The 21,425-nt window shown below is 41.4% G+C and overlaps 2 protein-coding genes across 2 annotated transcripts in view; one reads left to right on the plus strand and one right to left on the minus strand.

Moving 5' to 3' along the window:
- Positions 1–10,087, plus strand: part of gabbr1a (gamma-aminobutyric acid (GABA) B receptor, 1a) — a 66,552-nt gene extending 56,465 nt beyond the window's left edge. The window contains exons 18-24 of the mRNA XM_070835614.1: positions 939–1,055; positions 2,443–2,553; positions 4,383–4,476; positions 5,402–5,529; positions 7,702–7,830; positions 8,677–8,820; positions 9,803–10,087. Of these exons, the coding sequence (XP_070691715.1) occupies positions 939–1,055; positions 2,443–2,553; positions 4,383–4,476; positions 5,402–5,529; positions 7,702–7,830; positions 8,677–8,820; positions 9,803–10,087 (1,008 nt within the window). The remainder of the gene's footprint in view (positions 1–938; positions 1,056–2,442; positions 2,554–4,382; positions 4,477–5,401; positions 5,530–7,701; positions 7,831–8,676; positions 8,821–9,802) is intronic.
- Positions 10,088–13,651: 3,564 nt separating this feature from the next.
- On the minus strand, positions 13,652–14,921 carry tnfb (tumor necrosis factor b (TNF superfamily, member 2)). Its single transcript, XM_070835130.1, has 4 exons — positions 14,733–14,921; positions 14,573–14,627; positions 14,404–14,463; positions 13,652–14,146 (listed from the first exon to the last, which is right to left on the minus strand). The coding sequence occupies exons 1-4, from the start codon at positions 14,919–14,921 to the stop codon at positions 13,689–13,691; spliced, it is 762 nt and encodes a 253-aa protein (XP_070691231.1). The 3' UTR covers positions 13,652–13,688.
- Positions 14,922–21,425: the final 6,504 nt, after the last annotated feature.

Genomic DNA, 21,425 nt, shown 5'->3' on the forward strand with positions numbered 1-21,425 from the left:
TCTACATCTCCCCAAACATCTATCTATCTATCTATCTATCTATCTATCTATCTATCTATCTATCTATCTATCTATCTATCTATCTATCTATCTATCTATCTATCTATCTATCTATCTATCTATCTATCTATCTATCTATCTATCTATCTATCTATCTATCTATCTATCTATCTATCTATCTATCTATCTATCTATCTATCTATCTATCTATCTATCTATCTATCTATCTATCTCATATGCGAATAAACATATGCATATTTGAAATATGTGGCAGTATGTGCACACATTTCTTAATGTTCCTTTAGACTCCAGATGACAAAAGAGAAGAGTTGATAAAGATGTTGATATTTTCATCTGAGTCACTGATAGGCTTAATGAGCTGCAGCGAACACTTTGCCAGCTGTCACAGGCTGGAGGTTGTTGGGGATGCGCGCAACCTAAAAGGAAGAAAACCTTCATGCACTATGCAGTTCTGAAAAAGTACTCCCACCTCCTCTACGTGTTATTTTGAATAAAGAACATTTTGATGTAACCTCTATTTTTATTCACAGTAAATACTCTCTTTTCAAAAAAACAACAACAAAATGCTTCAATAAAACATCAGTTACAGGAGAGGCGGTAAAGTACAGAGCCCTTGTAGCAAAATTCTTTAACAATGAAGCTAAACTCAAATAACATTGAATTGTTTGTATATATATTTATTCATATACTACCAATAGTATAGACAACACAATAATCAGCGTCATCATAATTTCTTAAGTTTTAGATTAATATACTGCAAGTGTAACAGGTTAAATCATAGTGTCATTTACAGAGAAAATTGCACCCCCATACTTGAATAAAGGTATTTTAGAATTAAAATTCTCCTCCCATCTCCCCTCTTTCCCACTTATCCTCACCCTCCCTCCCCTCTATTTTTCTCTCCCCCACTCCTCCAGTTCCGCCTGTGGCTCCTCGGCCTCGGCTTCAGCCTGGCCTATGGCAGCATGTTCACCAAGATCTGGTGGGTCCACACCCTCATCACGAAGAAGGACGAAAAGAAGGAGAAGAAGAAGGTAGGGAGGCTGAGTGAGGGAGGGATAAGCCTCTCAGCGGTCTCAGGAGAGCAGAGAAAGGATGGGAGAGGGAGGCCAGGCCACGCAGCGTGTGTGGTGCCAGCTGATAAAAAAAAAAAAAGTTTAGTTGAAAACTCTGCAGGCTTCCTAACATAAGCTTCTGAGAGGCCAGCTCGGCATCATTCACTGTGGCGGGGTTGTAGCGACAGTGCAGGGATAAGGGTGTTGGACACACACTGACATAGATACTGTACTTTACACATGCACACATGCAACATTTATGCACAGAAACAGGCACATGCAGACTTTTTTGACACAAACCAGGCCCCTGATACCCACGCCATCAGCTTTTTTGTGCATGCTGGTGTGTTTAAGAGTGGGTGTGTATGTGTTTATGTGTGTGTGTGGGTGTGTGTGCTTCCCCTTGAAGATAGTGTATCCTGGAGTCAGCAAGATACTGCCAGTCTGTGATGTGTTGTGGGAATTTCTGAGACCTAATCAGAAGAATAAGAGATTAAGCCATTTATGGAATATTTATGAATATGGATGAGTATTAAAGTTCTATGCAGAAATCCAACCTTCAGGGGGTTTATTATTTGAGCCAAAGCACAACGAATCGGGTTGACTTTCAACTCTCTTCATGTCCACAGAAGGGCATTCTGCCAGAGAGCTCTGCTTGAGTATTTAAAGAAACTTTCACAAAATCAAGGGAGAATGAGCGCTTTTCAAATCATTTTTCATGCAATTCAAGTGAGGAGGCGCTCAGGACTGTGTAATGTGTTTTCTCCTTTATTTTATTTTTCAGTTTTAGTCATTGCTCGCTTGAATGGCTGTTACTATGTTGGAGGTGCTGTGAGTAAGCCAGCGTGGTCGAATAAAAAAAGATGTGTGGAGAGAGAGAGAGGAGGGGGGGGGAGCACAGTAGGAGAGCTCATTTTGGTTGCTTGTTTTCGGTTACGGGTGTATTGCCTCCGTAACAGCTTAAGTTAACAATAATAAAGTTGATATCGGTCTCCTCGGAAACTGTCCACACAACAGCAGTGTGTATAAATGATGATTTCAGGTGGCAGCACAAATATAGCTACTGCAGCTCTTGGTGTCGCCTTCAGAAACACACACACACACACACACACACACGCAACTCCTGCTGCTCCTAAAATATACTTGGACAGACACACTTGTACACACACTCAGAGACACACATTGAGAAAGACAATTCGCGCCCAGTCATCCAGAAATCACAAGGACGCCTGTCTTATTATTTATCCTGGTTGTTTGTCTTTGTTTGTGGACCGGCTCGTGATGCCCTTGGATAGTGATGACTGTTGTCTGTGTGTCTCTCTGTGTGTGTGTGTGTGTGTGTGTGTGTCTTTGCTCAAACTCACAGCAACACTTGGAGCCATGGAAACTCTACGCAACAGTTGGAGTGCTGCTGGCTATCGACTTCCTGTCACTCATGATCTGGCAGATTGTGGATCCTCTGCACATTACAGTTGAGGTAGAGTACGCAAGACAGATGAGATAATTTGTGTGTCATCGCCCATTTGCACAGACCATTCAGCCACTGTCATCAGTCAATAACTCAGTAATGAGACTCCGGGCCTCGCTTGTAGAAATGTTCTTTCATTTTGTTTCATCTTACAACTCCGAAACAAGGATAAATATCATGTCATTTCACAAAGTTCGGCTGAACAGCAGTACTATAACATATCACATTTATGAGATGAATAATTATGTTTATTTGTGTTTGATAGTGTAAGCACTTTTAAAATGCAGCCTGTGGAATTTGGCGTAAACAAAATTCCACATTCATCAAACCGGGAAACAAACATGTTAATTGAACTTCATTAAACATTTATTTTTTCCTCCCCATTAAATTGTATGTTTAAATTCATTAAACTTGCATTAATTGATATTTTCAGCATTAACACTGAATCCAGGGACTTGCATGCTCACTTTCACAGTGCAGAAAACGTACAATTATCAACCAAGTTTGCAGCTCTGTGGTGCATTTTAGGCTCTTTTCACTCATTGTTTTGGATTTATAGCACATTTAGTGCAGTTGGAGTTGCTTTCATCAACATTCATATGCAATTGTTTCCAAAATAGTAAATGCAAATGCACCCATAGGCCCCACTGTACGCTACCCCCCTTGCATCAAATGGTAGACAGACGATGTTAACGACAGCAGCTAAAAAACTGATATATATTGGTGGAACAATACAGAACTGAACTCCAGATAAAAACCATGTAGGAGCCATCTCATCAAAATAGTGCTCCACAGCACCACGAACGGTCAAGACCCCTACAGGGTGCGTTTTGATATGTGAAATCTGTGTGCGAAAAAGGTGAAACCTCATCGTTGCATTACGGGGCGTGTATTTGGCAGACATATCTGTCCAAAGTGGCTTACAAAGAAAGAGCTTCCATGTGACCTGGTTGTGGGATCATCCAGGTGATGTGTTACACATGTAAACACCATATCCTGGTTTCACAAACGTGGATAAGCCCTTGTCCTAGTTTTGAGAATCCTGGATGCTAGCTGGGTAGAAACTGCGATACTCTGGCATGTGAACACCTTATCCAGGTTTCTCATTGTCTGCTATGTGCGCAGGTGTGTCGTTGGCTCAAATTACATTGTAATTTACAAGATATGCTGATAAGTGATGCATAAATGACTGACTTCAGTAACGCAGATCAAGTTTTATTGTCGCTCTTGTTTCCATCAGATAGAGAAGCTACATGAAGCATAGTGATACATGCTGCAGAGCTCAGACACAGAAAGCAAACTGAGGTCACTCTCAACTGTTTAGGTCGCTCAATCACAACAGAAATCGTTCTCTAAGATGCTCAGGAATCAAGACACAGCTGCAGGCGGACAATCAGAAACAGTTACACTGTTTAGACACCGTCAAAAGCCTGGATAAGACATAAAAACCGAGATGCATGTAGACTGCACATATTAAATTCTACTCATTATGTGCATTGGAGCAAGAGCTATATGTCATCATCAGCCCAAATCTGCACAGCACTGACTTAAACTACACTCAAACCTTATATGGAGTTTTTCGATAGCTATATTTCATATTTATTGGATATTTGATAGCCTTTTAATTCAGTCATCTATATCTGACTTATGGGAAGACCCTATTTACCCGAGGGGATCAACCGTGCGCTGGGGCTTTTGCTTACTGCGCATTTCTGCCTTCTCTTCCAGTGTGCTGCTGTCTCATCGTTTCTTATTATCTCCCCCTTCTCTCTTTCTTTCCTCCCGTCTCCTTATCCTTCCATCCCTTTTCCCTCCTCTTCTATCTGCCATGTGAGTAGAAGTTCACTAAGGAGGCCCCTAAAGAAGATTTGGATGTCCTGATTCAGCCCCTGTTGGAGCACTGCAGCTCAGAAAAGATGAACACGTGGCTCGGTATCGGTCCTCTCCTCTTTTCTTTTTCCTACCCTCTCATATCTCAATCTGTCTCTTTATCACTCTTTGCTCTGCTCTGGTTTTTGAATATCTTTGTCACACACATGGACGTATGCAGACACATATGCCTACACACACACACATACACACACACACACACACACACACACACACACACACACGTCACTGCCATTCACTCTGAATTAAACAGGTCTCATATCACAGCCTCCTCCCTCAGCCCCCGCCACCCTCTTAGGTTTGATTCGTCTTTTCTCTCTTGCTTTTCTCCCTCTTTGCTTCTCTTTTTGTTGGCCCACGCAGTCCCTCTCTCTCCCTGTCTGTCTCTCTTGTCTGTCTTTCTTAGCGTGGCAGCTCTTATGAAAGTATAATGGTGCTGAAATTCAAATAATGTGGGTCACAAACTGGGCCATTGCCCCATAGCAATTTCTTTCTCAGAGAAGAAAAGATGGTGCTTTAATATCAGGCGGTATAAAGAAACAATGGGCAGTCTGGAGAAGTGTCGAACTTACTCCGTCACAGATTCTCTTTTCTTCCCCACTTCACTCTCTTTCACGGTTTTATTCTCTTTTCTCTGTCAGTCTGCCTCCCTCCGACTGACTTTGAACATATTTAACCTTTTTTGCACTATAGAATCTATTGTGGCAACATTTTTGATTTTCTACCTCTGCACAAGATGGTCATACTCATATACTCCCTCAATATCCACATTGAAATGTTCACTCTCTTTTACACTAGAAGCAAGCAATAGCCATGGTGAGCCTTTTACATGATCCATATAGGCCTCAGTTGCGTTACACATGCCATATTATATTTATATTTTCTGTCATGTTCATGCAAACGCAGCTGCTCACTCACTCTTTCACTCTGTCAGCTGCATTCTCTCACTGTTTCCCTCTTCCTGTAGGTGTGGTTTATGGCTACAAGGGTCTGCTGCTGCTGCTGGGCATATTTCTGGCTTACGAGACCAAGTCTGTCTCCACAGAAAAGATCAATGACCATCGAGCCGTTGGGATGGCTATTTACAACGTTGCTGTGAGTCCAAAAAAGAAATGACGTCTTCACGCCTGAACTCTTGTTTCTGGGCGACTCTCCTTTCTGCTGTTCTGCTTTCTCTGCAAAGCGTATTCTGTAGCGTGCTGAATAACATTAACGGGGCAATAAGTACGATTTTTATTGCCCCATAGAACAAAATGGCCGTAGTATATCTGTAGGGAGTTAATCCGAGCCAGTGCCTCCACGATTGCTTTGCCTGGTGCCTCCTGAAGCTACTTTCCTGCTCATTTCATAGCAAAACAGGCAACTGACCAGCATGTCAAGACACTTCAGCTGCAAAGGCTTAAAAGCTTCAATCTCACTTTGCAGTTTACAAAGTTAATGGAGTTCATAAATAACTTGATGCTCCCTTAATGCCTCTGTGGTGTATTTTCCTTATTTGAGTAGATAACTGGCTAAACGTGACAGAACATCACAATGAAATACTTCCTGTGCAGCTGCAAGGGAATGTAAAAATTAGATTTTTAATGGTTTCTAAATTCACCATCTTGCATCAATCTTCAAAAATCTTAGAGCAACAAGTCCATTGTGGGCACAACGGGATATAAATGAGTGCTTTTCCTCTCAATGCAACCTTTGGGGTGTGCTGAACACCCCAGACTGGTGATCTAGTGTAAAATACGGAAGAGTACATAATGATTGGTTGGAGGATTACAAGACACAGAAACAGGCTCCTACATAAAACATTCAAGTACGTCTTGAGATTTTGTTCTCTAAAATTCAGATCCCCGGATGCATTTCTGTCCAAATCATTATACTGCCAGCACAAGCTGCTGTATAAATCATGAATGATGATGCTTATGGTGCCCGTGGTGTTACGATAACCAGCTATCATATCTCAGGTCTCCATTTTAACATGAAGACTTGTTCTCAATGGGACTTCCTGGTGAAATAAATGTTAAATAAAATCAATAAAACACTAAAGGGTGCATCTCAGACTTTTATTGTACTGCAATCTGATGCAACTCAAGCATGCCTTAGTTTTGTACTAAGGTGCAAAACTGTAGTTTTGCTTTGTGCTTTAGCTTTAATGCTGTGAAATCTGTTGGTTATGTGTTGTCTTTGTGTGTGGATGGCAGATGGCACAGATCACATACGTTCTGCCTGGTATGGAGCTTTTACCTTGTCCTGTGACAGGAGTAGGTTTAAAAATGTGCCCATTTAGGTGCTAAAGTACAGTGGTAAACACTGCTGTCTGTCATAAACATTTTTCAGTGGCTGTTAATAGCAAGTGAATCATCTTGGCACCTAGGATGCACTTTACACTGAAATAGCTGCCATTATGTTCACTTTAGCCACTTTAGACAAATACTCACTGCCATTTCCTGACACTCTTGACACAGGGTAACTTTGTAATTGATGTAAAATATCTGGAAAAAGTCATTTCTGTCACTTTAACTGCCAGAGGAATTTTTCTGTTTTGATCAAAAGGCAGTCAAACATTTTCTTTTTTCTTTTTTTAGTCTTAACAGCCATTTTGCTTGAATTTCCTGCGCTCGCCTGGATTCTCATTAATAAATAAAAAAGGAGGCATCTTAATGAGCATCCAAGCATTTATCAGCTTATGCTTTGTGGATATGTAATTAGTAAATGGATTGATCTTGTCTCCTCCGTGCGACGAGAGGATTTATCATTGATCATCGTTCGTGGTTATTTATGAGAGCATTAAATGCAGCTTGCATGCTCATTTCATCACATGGTTCCATAATGTGAGACAATGTTATTATTTTATGTTATGATACACACATCTCAGTTTTATGATGGTTTCAATAGTTAATGGTGTCTGTAAAGGGACCTCCTTCCCCCTTGCTAAGCTGTGAGCTCCAGGCCCTGATGAGATGACAATGTGGTGATTGTCAGCGCGCTGTTGCCACTTCAGTCATGACTTTTTAATGCTGTTTTCACATGGGAGCCCTCCCCGGAATGATAAACAGATGCCTAATGCTTTTATGGATGTGATTTTCCTGCCCTCTCATTCTCTCTCTCCCTCACACACTCACACTTTATTCTCCACCTCCTCTCCTCCAACACCCCCTGCCTCCCTCTTTCTCCTGTACTTCACTCTTACTCGTCCTTTGTTTCAACCTGTCTTTCTTTCCTTCTTCCTCTCCCTCTCTCCCTCTGTTTCCGTCTTCCTCTCTCTTCTTGCAGGTGTTGTGCCTGATCACTGCTCCGGTGACTATGATCCTGTCTTCACAGCAGGACGCCTCCTTTGCCTTTGCCTCTCTAGCAGTCGTCTTCTCTGCCTACATCACTCTGGTGGTGCTTTTTGTACCCAAGGTGCTCTGCCTCTTTACCGACACCTTTAAGAACTGCTGCACACACTGAAAAGTACACTTGTAATGCAGAAAAATCAAAGGTCAAACGTGGCACGCTCGGTTTCTTTAGGAAGAAAGTCCAGTCTGTACTGTGTGGTGCATGAAAATGCTAAACTTCAAAGTAGTTAAATCTGATAACTTTGCATTTTAAAAATCACGGAAATATTCTTTGCTTCTTTGTGCAATACTGCTATACTGAATTCGCTGTGACATCAAATAAGAAGGCTACTTATATGATCAAATCTATAATCTTGAGATCTGTGACTTCACCATCAAGCTAATCAAGCTTAATATAACAAGCTCTTAGATGTGTGGCTGCTGTAAACATTTGGTGTTGTGAAAAAATCCCTCTGGCACGAGTTAAGTGAGACATTTTACATGTCTGGCAGCGGCTATAATTATTTGTTTGGAATAAATAGAAGAGGAGCTGGGAAATGCACATGAGCTGCTGCAGACAGAGGAAAGAGTGCCACCTACAGAAATTCAAACTTCATAAAATTCTTGGAAAAAAAATTCACAATATCATTACCATTGTTTGATTGAGAGGCTGTGCAGGAACCGCACCGTACAAGATTAAATAAAGTTAAATAAGAGAAAAATTAGAGAATGAACCCCTGAAAAAATGGACTTCAGCGTTGAAAGAAGTTTGAAGCTTTCAGATAATTGGAGAGATTTAGCTGAAAGGGCTGCAAACATTAAAAATGTGTTCTCACCAGGTGTTCTCAATAGATGTATTATTCATTCAGCTTGCTGTACTCTCAGGCTTGTTTTTGTTATTTATTTACTTCCTGTTCCTGTGGCGGTCCAGATGCGGCGTCTCATCACCCGCGGCGAGTGGCAGTCGGAGCAGCAGGACACGCTGAAGACCGGCTCGTCCACCAACAACAACGACGAGGAGAAATCCAGGCAGCTGGAGAGGGAGAACAGGGAGCTGCAGAAGATCATCCAGGAGGTGAAGACATTACATACACGGTCTTATGCAGACATAGTCACATTATTATTATTTTTATTATTAAAGATGCACATCCAAATGCCAGGCATATAATGTACATTTCCATTTTAGTTAACATTTTAGTTCATCCTGGAGGCAGACACTGTATAATATATTTATATATATTCATGGACACACAGATAAAACACATTCATGTATTAATATGCATTCATTATACGGACATGGATTATTGTATTTTCCAGGCAGCATTGGGTTAATATTTTACGCAACATGCAACAAGCATATGTCATGGAATGTATGTACAAGGTTAATACGCTTAAAAAATATTAATAGAGTTTATTGGACGCCCTCTGAGTTGGATCCTGCTTGCTGGAGATGCAAAGACGGCATGTTAATTCATGCATGATGGATTTATGCATAAGTCCTGAAACTCTGGGCATGGATTCATAAATGTATTGGGATAATTGTTGATTGGGAGGTCCCATGCTGCCCACGCTTTGTGCTAGAAGATCCCTCTGCTCTAAAACCCAGAATGGCTTTGTACAGCTGTTAGTCTAGGCTGGAGATTTCTCCTACAACAGTGGAAGTCAGCACAAATGCATGAATAGACATTTATTATGTGCTTACTACATCACAAACCATACATATCTGCTACATACTGCTAAAAAACAATGTGAAACACGCTGATCATAGTTTCCGAGAACCTCAAGTGACATCTTTGAATGTCTCATTTTGCCTGACCAACAGTCCCAAACCCAAATATATTTCATTTACTCATTACTCATTTTGCTATAAAAAGCAGCAATTTCTCATATGTGAGAAGCTGGAACCGGAGAATGTTTGGGTTTGTGTAAGAAATGAGTCAATTGATGATTCTCAAAATAGTTGCTGGTTCATTTGATTTCTGCTGACCGATTGACAAACAGCTGCACCACTATGGACACGACGGCTCCATAAATCTCACTCCCTCTCGTGTCTTTAGAAAGAAGAGAGGGTTTCAGCTCTCCGCAACCAGCTGGCTGAGCGACAGGCTCTACGCAACCGCCGCCGACCTTCCACAGGCCAGAATCAGAACCACAACGCCCCGCCGCCGTCGTCCCAGCCGGATCCCAAGTCTCTGCTTCCCCCGCCCGGCTACCCAAACCCCACCATGGACAATCACTCCCTCCCGCCTTCCTTCTCCAACTCCTCCAACCTGTACCCGGCCGACAGCAAGATGAGCCGCAACCACTGTCACAACAGCCAGATCCCACTGCTGTACAAATAGGCGAGGCACGGAGGGGGCTCGGGGAAGGGGGTGGGCACACAAAACACACGAGGGACACGAAACACAAAGAGACACTGACTTTCACTTGTTTCTGCGATGATCACGGCGGTGTGGTGACACTGTTTTAAAATACAGCTTGGAAGCACAGATGTGCGCACAGGAGTGCTTTACACTTGGCAGCTTCGCGGAGAGTCACGCAGGTAACACCCGTGCTCACAGTTTTGATCTCACTGTGTTCAACCCAGCAACGACGTGGCGACAAGCACATCTCAGACTAGCAGCACTTGAGGTCTCTTCAAAGGTCATAGATCTCTTTATCGTTCCTCTCCCTCATTTGTTCTCTCGTTCTGTTGTGGAGACACCGCATCATGGATCTCTAAAGGAAACGTTTGTGTTCGTGTCTTTGCTATATCGTCTCCACCTTTTGTCTCTCGAGTTTGTTGACTAGACAAGCACATACAGTAGTGGTTTATATTGTTCTGTAGTATCTGATCTGTTTCGTCATGGAGTTGTTGTTAAATTATTTGTTTATGTTTCAGGAGAGTGGCGAAAATTTGAAATTTACCAAGGGACAAAGCAATGTACAGTTTTTTCCCAATGTTTCCTCTGGAGAGCAGCCGAGCTCGACTGGGTGGAATAATGTTTTCACTGAAAAGTGATGATGTGCATTATTAAATAGCCATAATTTAGAAGGACTGAGGAGTTTAGCATGTGTGGATGTCTGTTGTCAGGACTGTGTATTCAAGTACAACACTGCATCTTAAAAATCCAGTCCTATGCTGATGTAACAATATTAGACACATTTTAAAGGAGAAAATGGTGAGAGCTTGCTCGTGTATAGGGACAATTTTTATAGTTTTCGCCATTTGAAATAATGTTTTACAATGTATTTTTTGAGATTTGTGTTGTTGATCTATCGAACAGTATAGTACAGTTGTAGCCATCAAAAAATTCCCTCATACTGCATCTAATTCTATTTTGCAGATATCGCCTGCTGCTTCAACCACAGCCACTGCAAATGAACCTCATATTTTGTAGGTAGTAAAGGTTAAAATCTAAAACGTGCTAGAGGAGTAATTTGTACTTTCTGCCTGCTGAAAAAGAAAGCCAATTTATATTTCTACAGCAGCAGCGTGATGAGATGTGGGGCTTCTACGATGGCTATTTCTGTAAATATTCAGAGAAAGCACAGTTTTTTATACATATGGATCTGTTATACGTCATTCTTGTGAGCCTTTTTATTTTAAAAAGGAAGGTTTTTTTTTTTAATGTTTTTCCATAACAGACAATCTGGATGGATGCTATTTTTGTTTTTATTTCCCATTTTGCCTTTGGATAAGTTGTAAAGAAGGAAACACATGAAGTAATGTGACATACTGTATTTATTCAGCAGTTAATCTGGATGTACTATTTCATTCATGAGCTATTTCCAGATTTTATAAAGCAATGATACCTGAACAGCTTTATCAGCAGGTAAAACAATACTTCAATACTGTCAAATATTTTTAAATATGTATATTTCAGTGTGCACTTTAAACTGAACTGAAACTATGGTTATTCCACTTTAGTTGCTGTTATTCTAATACATTTCAGCTCAGGGTATGGAGAAGGACAGTCACAGGACATAAATGAATGAAATAGGCCATATTTATTAACTGTACAGTACCTGGGTCAGATAGTGTAACATATGAATGCAGACATAATTTAGGAAATGTTCTATTATCTTGCACATATACGACAACATACATGGATTTGGGGATATTTGTATTCACTATATCTAAGATCTTAAATGTTAATATATTTCAGAATATGTGTATGCAAATATATGGTTACCTTAAATAAAATACTTGTTTTTTCATTGGGTATTTTTGTTTTTCAATGATACCTTTCGCATCAGCAGAAGTGCAGGATAAACAAACAGGGAGTTACAGTGTTCATTTCCAAAAATGAAAAAAAAAAAAAACGGAGACAAAAATGAAAGTTGAATTACCTCTGAAATGACATGAAATAGTGAAGTTTTCATCCAAATTTCAGCTCAGGTAACACTGAATCACCTCAATTCTGAAACATCTGAGGCACCACAATTTTACAATTTATAGCTACAATGTTTAGCTTTTTACAAAACGTGCATTTTTTCAAACAGCTCCCTAATTTTGTCTCGAGTCTCGATATTGTGTGGATAACACGTCCGAGCATGTTTACATCATCCACTAGATGTCACCAATTATTTATTGCTTTCCTGACTCACAATGACCTTTTGAGCAATTAACTCTGTCAGGCTGAGTTTATTTGTCAGTGAAACCTGATACTTTTCTCCAGTTTGGCCCGTGGGAGTCAAAGAGCAAATAAACCCAGGAGAAGAGATCATTAAAGGAAAGAGGGAAGCTGTTTTCAACTCAATGACCAGCTGTGACGGCCAGTGGGAGCCTCGTTACTCAGACAATAAGCGGATGTTTGTAGATAAAAGTAGACAAATCACGCCCAAGTACATCTGATATTTGTGTAATGTGTGTTTTTAGATGATGGCAATGTGTCAAAACCCGCTGAGCTGCAGTCCCATGATCGCATAATACACACACATACACACTAAATGCAATCACAGACAGACTGCAGTCACACACACACACACACACTCCCTCTCATGTCATGTCTCTTTCCAGCTGACTGAAGATGAGGTATGTGGTAATAGAGGGAAGGGGTCGGTGGCGTGGGGGAGGAGGGAGGATGTAGGGTGTGTGTGCGTGGTGGGAGAGAGGTTGTGTGTGTGTGTGTGGGGGGGTGTCACTGGGGAAAACCCGCTCTGGGCTGAGGCTTCTGCGGGCCTCCACCTGACACAGCACTCGGCAAGACACAAAAAAGTAGGAAATTCCCCTCGTCTTGTCTGATCTAACAAAGGAAGTATTTGCTGGCTGTAGAGGAATTTCATAGCAGCTTTTGCCAAATAATGGTCCGAGCCCACTCCTCTGTGTGTGTGTGTGTGTGTGTGCGTGTGTGTGCGTGTGTTCGTGTGTGTGAGAACTACTGCCCTAGCTGGCTGTTTGCCAACTCAGCTGCAAATTTCTATTTGGTATCTCAGCTATGAAATGAGTTCATCCTTTGCAGTGAAACAAGAACATGATTTTCTTTGTATTTTATTTAGGTTTATGTGCACATTAAGTATATAAATATAATCTTCAACACCTAATCCCAACAGTTAAATATAAATAAATACAAATAAATACATACAAGTTAGTTACAAACAGTTCTGAACATAATCCTCATAATCCTTGAACCTAAACTCTCCAGGGAAGAGCTGTGTCATCATCTGATACAGCAGAGAAAGTCTAGTCTGCTACAATCTCAGGTCAGCATAAATAATGTAGAAAAAGTGCCTAAAATGTTACAAACTGTTACAGTTCATAGGATTTTTAAAAATCAGCAGCGCCTGTTCAGCAACAAGCTTTATCTCCATTGAGATTTAAACATTTCTCCATCACCGTGAAGATGAATAATAAAAGGAATAAAAAAATACATACATAATATTTTTTCTTAAAAAGCCAAAACACATGGCACAGTGCGGAGCTTTGTATCGTTTCTGTAAGTTTCAAAGCAAAAAGTCATTTCAAAGTGCAAACACACCAAAGAACGTCTTGCCCTCGTCGGTCTCCAGCTCTGATGGCTGGTTGGTTTCCGTCCACAGTTTGTCTCCTTTATTCAGCTGAAACACTGCGCCCAGATAGATGGCGTTGTACCAGCCCTGTCCGACTCTGTAGCTGTCCTCCTGAGCAGTGTTTTGGCACGCCGACCTCACCGCGCTCATCAGAGAGACTTTGCTGCCTACGGAATCTGAGTCGCGCCAGATCCTGTGACTTAGAGGCATGAGGCGTTTTCCCGCTCCCTCCTCGTCGCCATCATTACAGGAGACTCTGAACGACGCCTGGCTGTAGACGAAGTAGAGGCCGGTCTGTGGGATGACGATCTGGTTGTTCTCGAGTCGGAAGCCGCCCTGAGCGAACGCCTGGCCTTGACCGTTTCTCCACTCTATCTGGTCGCTCAAACTCTCGCCCTCTTCGTAGCTACCTGGAAGATGAAGAAGAAGCGCTGTTACAGTCTTGAAAAATCTTGATTCTTTTGGGAGCGAATAATAAACTGTATGTTTTTAGGAAATATTGACTGAGTAACTTATGAGTAAGTTATCCAGCAACTTCCTTATGGTGCTCCTGACTACAGAACTTCTGAATAGCATGCTACAAATACCACTTCCACCAAGTGGAAGAGTGCCAAGATTATGAGCCCATTGTTTCCTGAGGGCCGAATCAAGGAAAGCTATGACTCACCTTCCAAATGGATGGCTGCCTTGGCTTTGCTGCTGATACGCCTCAGCCTGTAGTGTGGATCTGCGGAGAGGAAGACAAACCAGAGCTTGTCTCAAATAATCCACAAAGACTCAAATGGATCTCGCAAAACCTGTGAGCATTTTAAATGAGCATCCATGCATGTAATCACCTGATTTCTCGGTAGTGTCCTTCTCGATTAGTGCCTCCGTGTAGCTTGATTTTGTCTGTAAAAAGAGAAAAAAACTAATTAGCGATATAAACACAGAAATGTCCTTTTTGCCTGAAAATCGTAGGGTTTTAAAAGGATTCAGATAAAAGCAAGTCCTTACCATCATTTCTGGCCTTCCATTCCAGTACCAAGCAAACAGCAGGATGCCTCCTAAACAAAGGGCCATAACGAGAAGGGCCCCGGTCACCTTCCATATCAACCCTGTAGATGACTTCTTTTCGACCAAAACCACCATCCTCTCCTTGAGGCCCATCTCCACGTCTTCTGGTGCAGTTGTGTACGCCGCCATGCTGTGCGCTCTGATCTTAAGAGCTTTCCCTGCTTGCTGATGAGAAATATTTACCAACTAACCACTCGACTGGATGCTCTGTCTGAGTCTCCAGGTGCTTCCAGCGCTCTGTGGTGTTACTTCTCTCTTTGTGTTGCTATTGTGTTAGAATGAACTTCTGCCGGAGAGCTTGTAGTATTTATGCTGTGGCAGCTGCTTCTGCAGAAGGGAAACTCCAGTGATGTCACTCTGTAAGCGGAGACAGTGCAGGAGGCAGCAGCAGAGCGACCTGGGCCATGGAGAGAAAAGAGCCGCGACCAGAAGGGAAAGAGAAGTCACAGAAATTTTAGTGGAGTTTTACCAGAGTGCCGTACCCAATGGGAGTCGCGGTTTCAGGATGGGAAAGTGGTTGGTCGCTTCTTTTGGGTTTCAAAAAATGTACACGATGTTGTAACACACAGACAAAGACATTCATGCACAAGCACAAATACTGGACACACACACACACACTGAGGCAGGCTCAAAGTTATAAAGACATACTGAGCTCATTACTGACTCGAGCCACCCAAAGAATGTAAGCTCTGTCTCAAAGTGCTGAGGATTACAAATGAATCGGTTAACCGGCTTCTTGAGGTCACTTCAGACCAGATGTTTTGAAATACCACAAAAATGTGAGCTCGTGTAAACAATCCACCTGTTCATCGGCTATTTTGGCAGCACTTTGCTTTAACTGCCTGATAGCATTTATAAGCACAGTATAAATACTTAGTGAACGGTTTATGATGTAGCTGTAAGCAGATATAAGGACATGTCTGACGTGTTTGACTATCTTATCATTCAGTATCTGCCTACACACCAGCCTGCACTTAGGGTGCCAAAAGGAGAAGTTACAGCATTTATTAAAATTAAATCAGTAAAGATTTATATCTGCTTGTAACTACATCACAGCGTGTTAGCTGCTATATAAAAGAATAGAAGAGAACGTCCCAAGAACACCATAATGTGGATTTTGGAGATTTTTTTCTTTGTTCTTTATGACACCTTTACATAAAGACAATTCTTTTTGAAAACTACCTCAGGCGCAAAAGAGAAAACTTGACAACTCTCGCCTTTCTGTTTCAGAACAGGTTGATGATGAAACTCAGTTCAAACCACTCAACAAACTAGTTTTTACACTTCTCCTTATCGGCTGCTGTCTCTGCCTCCGTTTCCCCATTTCACTTTCTCACCTGACATTCAAATGTGTGGGTTTTTCATCACACATGCCTAAAATGTCCAGCAAGTTCTGTTTTTATTTGGCAGTGGCTGTTTTTGGCACCAATTATAGATCTCTTTCTCATTCAGTTTCCCTTGCATTGTACTGATTGCTCTGTTTGTTTGCTCAGAGTGCAGCATGACTTTGTGAGCGAACTCTTTGTGTATCTTGGAAACCTGAAAGGACTCAAGTGCTGCGATAGAAAAAATAGTTTTAAGTGCGTGTGTGTGTGCGTGATTCTCGTGTGTGTAATCGCACCTCTTGGCTTTGACTGTTTCATTCCAGCATGCAAACACTAACCGACCGCAAGATGTTGCAGGATGATATCATCACCATCATGATATGCACCCACATGACACACACACACACACAAACAAATATCTACACTGCTATTTTGCAGTTCCTGTTGCTCTCTCACCCACTGCCTCTCGATTATTCATAAGAAGATTCACCAAATGAGGCTTCTGGTTGTGATATCCTGTGGCATCAGACTGTACAGGAACCACATATACAGGCTACGCTCCCCACTTCATTCTTTCAAAATAACCATGATTAGGGTCTGCACCTTATCATGGTTATTTTGAAAGAATGAAGTGGGGAGATCCATGAAGATATTCTGTGTGTGTCAAAGTGAAATTGGAGTCAAGCAGAAATATCAGAGGAGGATTGATATTCTATGAACGTACCACGACGCACATCCACGGTAAATTTCATCACAACTCACATTAAAAATAAACAACTCCGTACCTAACAGCAGTGCCGGGAGATTGTGTAGGCGCACAAATGCTAATCATTCCTACATTTTCTGTGAAAAGTGTGAAAAGATTAGAATATTTCAGGAGAATATATATTTAATCCTTTGAGACATTTTAGGTTTTGAAATGCTTAAAGACAGTAAGATACTGTATCTTGGATTGATAACAGCAGACGTGTTAAAATGTAATCTGTACCTCTGAAACAATTACAACATTTGCCCAAAAAGTGGTAACTGCAGATGTAAAAAGGGATCTCCCAGTCTTACACAGTGGACGGACATAGTAAAGGATATGTGTGATGGAAAGTGGATCTTTACTGCTAAAAACGGGGATGCTGTCATGTCTGGATCTGGATAAATCAAAAGAACAATATAGACACAAATTTAATAGGCCAAGACCTCTTTTTGTTTTCTCTCTCGTTCTTCTTTTATTTCCTGGTTTTATATACAGTGATTTGTATCATGCTCTACAATCTGTTGGACCTTTCCAAGTTGACAAAAAAAGCACATTTTCCCAGTCAGAGGTCATCTGTAATATGTAACTCATAAACTCCCACTGGATTCCTCCCAGAGACAAATACCTCTTTTCATAGAGGAATATAACACTGGAAACTGAACCTCCTGAGTTTGAGCCTTCATATCTGGGTGCCCTTTCCTTTTCCCTTTCTTGTTCTAACTGAATCACTATCAGTCCTCTCCTGATTATATGGTGACATATTCTCCACATGTAACTCCCCCTGCCATATCTGGACCGCTTTGAATAAACCCTCTTTTGTTCTTTGCCTATTTTGCGCGTGGATTGCATCATGAAATCCCAGGACTGTGTGGTCATCACGCAGTGGAGCTCAACCACAATGCCGACAAAGATTATACCCCGGGGCAGGAAGGAAAGGAGGGTGGGAGGCAGAGGAGGTAAGAAGTGAAGGAAGGAAGCTGTTGTGGGCAAACAAGATGAGATGCAATGAGCTTCATTTTCAGATTTATCTGGCGACACAATCACAGGTGCCAGTTTTTGAAGAAACAAAAAATCCACATCACAAGGTTTTAGTTTCTGTCTCATCACTCCCTCAGTGGGAGCTGTTGATGTGTAAGGGAATAAACTAGGACGAGACAAGGTTTAACCACAAATGCAAGGTGGCTTCCGCTACCACTAGACTGTATAGTCTGGTGGCCTACAAACCTCCGCTTTGCTGAAAAGAAGTTACGCTGTACCCACTATGAGGTGTTTTACCTCCTCGTTTCCCTACTGTACTTGTCAGGAGTTTATCTAAAAACCAATATATTAGATTGGGTACTTATCTGAGTCTGGGATTGTTCCATTATCCCGTAGTAATATCCATGAAATTAGCTGATTCCAAACTCAGCGGGCAGGTTAACGTGGTCCAAGAAGTCAATTTAACTAAGTGATAAGAAATAAATGTGGTGGTTTGGTTGGAGAAAAAGCCTTTGAGATAAGTATAATAAAAGTTAGAGCAGATTACATAGATGCTGTACTCAATGTGTGTGTGAGAGCATATAAAATGCCTCCAAAACAAAATGATAATGTAGTCTGATGAGGTTTGTACCCAGAGGCTAGTTGGTTAACACTAACATAAAGGAATTTGCATCAGTGGAATTAATACATTTTCTATTATAATATCATAACTTTGTTATCTTGAGATGATAAGATAACCAACAAGTTATCATGAGAAAACAAAAGGTTGTTTCCTCATATTACTTCATCAGGAGTGCCATGCCAGGATGCATATGTTGTAGATCCTGAATGGCAGGACAAGCAGCCAGATAACAATCCTGTTAAACAGGAGAAATCAGACTCGCTCTACTGCCCCCACTGGCCTGGACAGGATCCAACACTGATCAATTTACACTGACAAACAGATTACTGCCAAACACAATTTGTGAATATTATGACACATTATTGATCTACGCGTCACACTGTGCTTAGAGCAAGGTCTAGCACGGTTTAAGTGATGAGGAAACAGGCTTTTGGTTTCTGTGGTAACATTTTGATTATTTCATTAACTTGTAAAAAATAAAAGCTCACGTTCTCAACATAATAAAATAATTGATTCAATAACAGCATTAAAAAGTATTACAAGTTCAACATTCACTCTATTTTTAGCTCTATTTTGACCTCTGCCAACTCATTTGGGAAATGTTTCTTTAGATGCTAATTGCTAAGTCCTGGGAAAAGGTCTGTGCACTGTAAATGGGACACAAACAGGCTCGGTTTAAGTCACATACAGTGGGGCAAAAAAGCATTTAGTCAGCCACCAATTGTGCAAGTTCTCCCACTTAAAAAGATGAGAGAGGCCTGTAATTTTCATCATAGGTACACTTCAACTATGAGAGACAGAATGGGGGGAAAGAATCCAGGAAATCACATTGTAGGATTTTTAATGAATTAATTGGTAAATTCCTCTGTAAAATAAGTATTTGGTCACCTACAAACAAGCAAGATTTCTGGCTCTCACAGACCTGTAACTTCTTCTTTAAGAGGCTCCTCTGTCCTCCACTCGTTACCTGTATTAATGGCACCTGTTTGAACTCGTTATCAGTATAAAAGACACCTGTCCACAACCTCAAACAGTCACACTCTAAACTCCACTATGGCCAAGACCAAAGAGCTGTCAAAGGACACCAGAAACAAAATTGTAGACCTGCACCAGGCTGGGAAGACTGAATCTGCAATAGGTAAGCAGCTTGGTGTGAAGAAATCAACTGTAGGAGCAATTATTAGAAAATGGAAGACATGCAAGACCACTGATAATCTCCCTCGATCTGGGGCTCCACGCAAGATCTCACCCCGTGGGGTCAAAATGATCACAAGAACGGTGAGCAAAAGTCCCAGAACCACACGGGGGGACCTAGTGAATGACCTGCAGAGAGCTGGGACCAAAGTGACAAAGGCTACCATCAGTAACACACTACGCCGCCAGGGACTCAAATCCTGCAGTGCCAGACGTGTCCCCCTGCTTAAGCCAGTACATGTCCAGGCCCGTCTGAAGTTTGCTAGAGAGCATTTGGATGATCCAGAAGAGGATTGGGAGAATGTCATATGGTCAGATGAAACCAAAATAGAACTTTTTGGTAAAAACTCAACTTGTCGTGTTTGGAGGAGAAAGAATGCTGAGTTGCATCCAAAGAACACCATACCTACTGTGAAGCATGGGGGTGGAAACATCATGCTTTGGGGCTGTTTTTCTGTAAAGGGACCAGGACGACTGATCCGTGTAAAGGAAAGAATGAATGGGGCCATGTATCGTGAGATTTTGAGTGAAAACCTCCTTCCATCAGCAAGGGCATTGAAGATGAAACGTGGCTGGGTCTTTCAGCATGACAATGATCCCAAACACACCGCCCGGGCAACGAAGGAGTGGCTTCATAAGAAGCATTTCAAGGTCCTGGAGTGGCCACGCCAGTCTCCAGATCTCAACCCCATAGAAAATCTTTGGAGGGAGTTGAAAGTCCGTGTTGCCCAGCGACAGCCCCAAAACATCACTGCTCTAGAGGAGATGTGCATGGACGAATGGGCCAAAATACCAGCAACAGTGTGTGAAAACCTTGTGAAGACTTACAGAAAACGTTTGACCTCTGTCATTGCCAACAAAGGGTATATAACAAAGTATTGAGATGAACTTTTGTTATTGACCAAATACTTATTTTCCACCATAATTTGCAAATAAATTCTTTAAAAATCAGACAGTGATTTTCTGGATTTTTTATTTTTCTCATTCTGTCTCTCATAGTTGAAGTGTACCTATGATGAAAATTACAGGCCTCTCTCATCTTTTTAAGTGGGAGAACTTGCACAATTGGTGGCTGACTAAATACTTTTTAGACAGTGGGAGTGAGAGGAATGGTAAATCTGGCACATGATAATGATTAGATCATGATAACATGATCTAATCTTTAACCTTTAACTAAAATTATTTCAGCACATCTGGGAATCTGAGCTTCCAACACGTCTCCGTCCTTTTCTGGGGGAAAACAAACGACACCCACCATAGACCTTAATGTAAACAGAAAACCATCTGTATTAAATTATTTTATAAATGACCTGAAGACACAAATATTCATCAACTCTGCTTGACCTAGAAAGCGCAAGATACACAGAAAATATTCATTTGATCCACTTTCAGTCATGTCCCTTTATTCTCCAGGATCAAGCTGGTGTTTTAAGGTCAACAACTCCATTCAGTGGACACCTGTTTTTACCTTACTGAGTCCACAGGTTGGCAAATTACCATGGAAATATTTTACTTTTCAGTCCTGCTCTACTAACAGTATTCTAGCTAACAGTGTTGTGCTCTGACAGCAGCTAATGTTACGTTAAAGCCTATAAGTTAAGGTTAACTTACATCAGTCAGTGTGTGGACTGAGCTCCAACCAGTAGTTAACTGTTAGTGGCAGGGTCCATTTACAAGCTATTCTTTAACAGGCTATCATTTTTATGCAATTATTAGGCTCTCTGTCACTGTCCTGCCCTGCATGATGCTGACAGCACCTGTGCTAG

Source organism: Pempheris klunzingeri, chromosome 8, assembly GCF_042242105.1.
Source record: "Pempheris klunzingeri isolate RE-2024b chromosome 8, fPemKlu1.hap1, whole genome shotgun sequence".
NCBI lineage: Eukaryota > Metazoa > Chordata > Actinopteri > Acropomatiformes > Pempheridae > Pempheris > Pempheris klunzingeri.

Bases quoted from the DNA above. Each gene is read 5' to 3' on its own strand.
- tnfb (XM_070835130.1), bottom strand. From the start codon at position 14,921: ATGGCGGCGTACACAACTGCACCAGAAGACGTGGAGATGGGCCTCAAG. The intron at 14,628-14,732 runs GTAAGGACTTGC...CTCTTTTTACAG, and splicing joins ATGGAAGGCCAGAAATGATG to ACAAAATCAAGCTACACGGA. The intron at 14,464-14,572 runs GTGATTACATGC...TCCTCTCCGCAG, and splicing joins GGACACTACCGAGAAATCAG to ATCCACACTACAGGCTGAGG.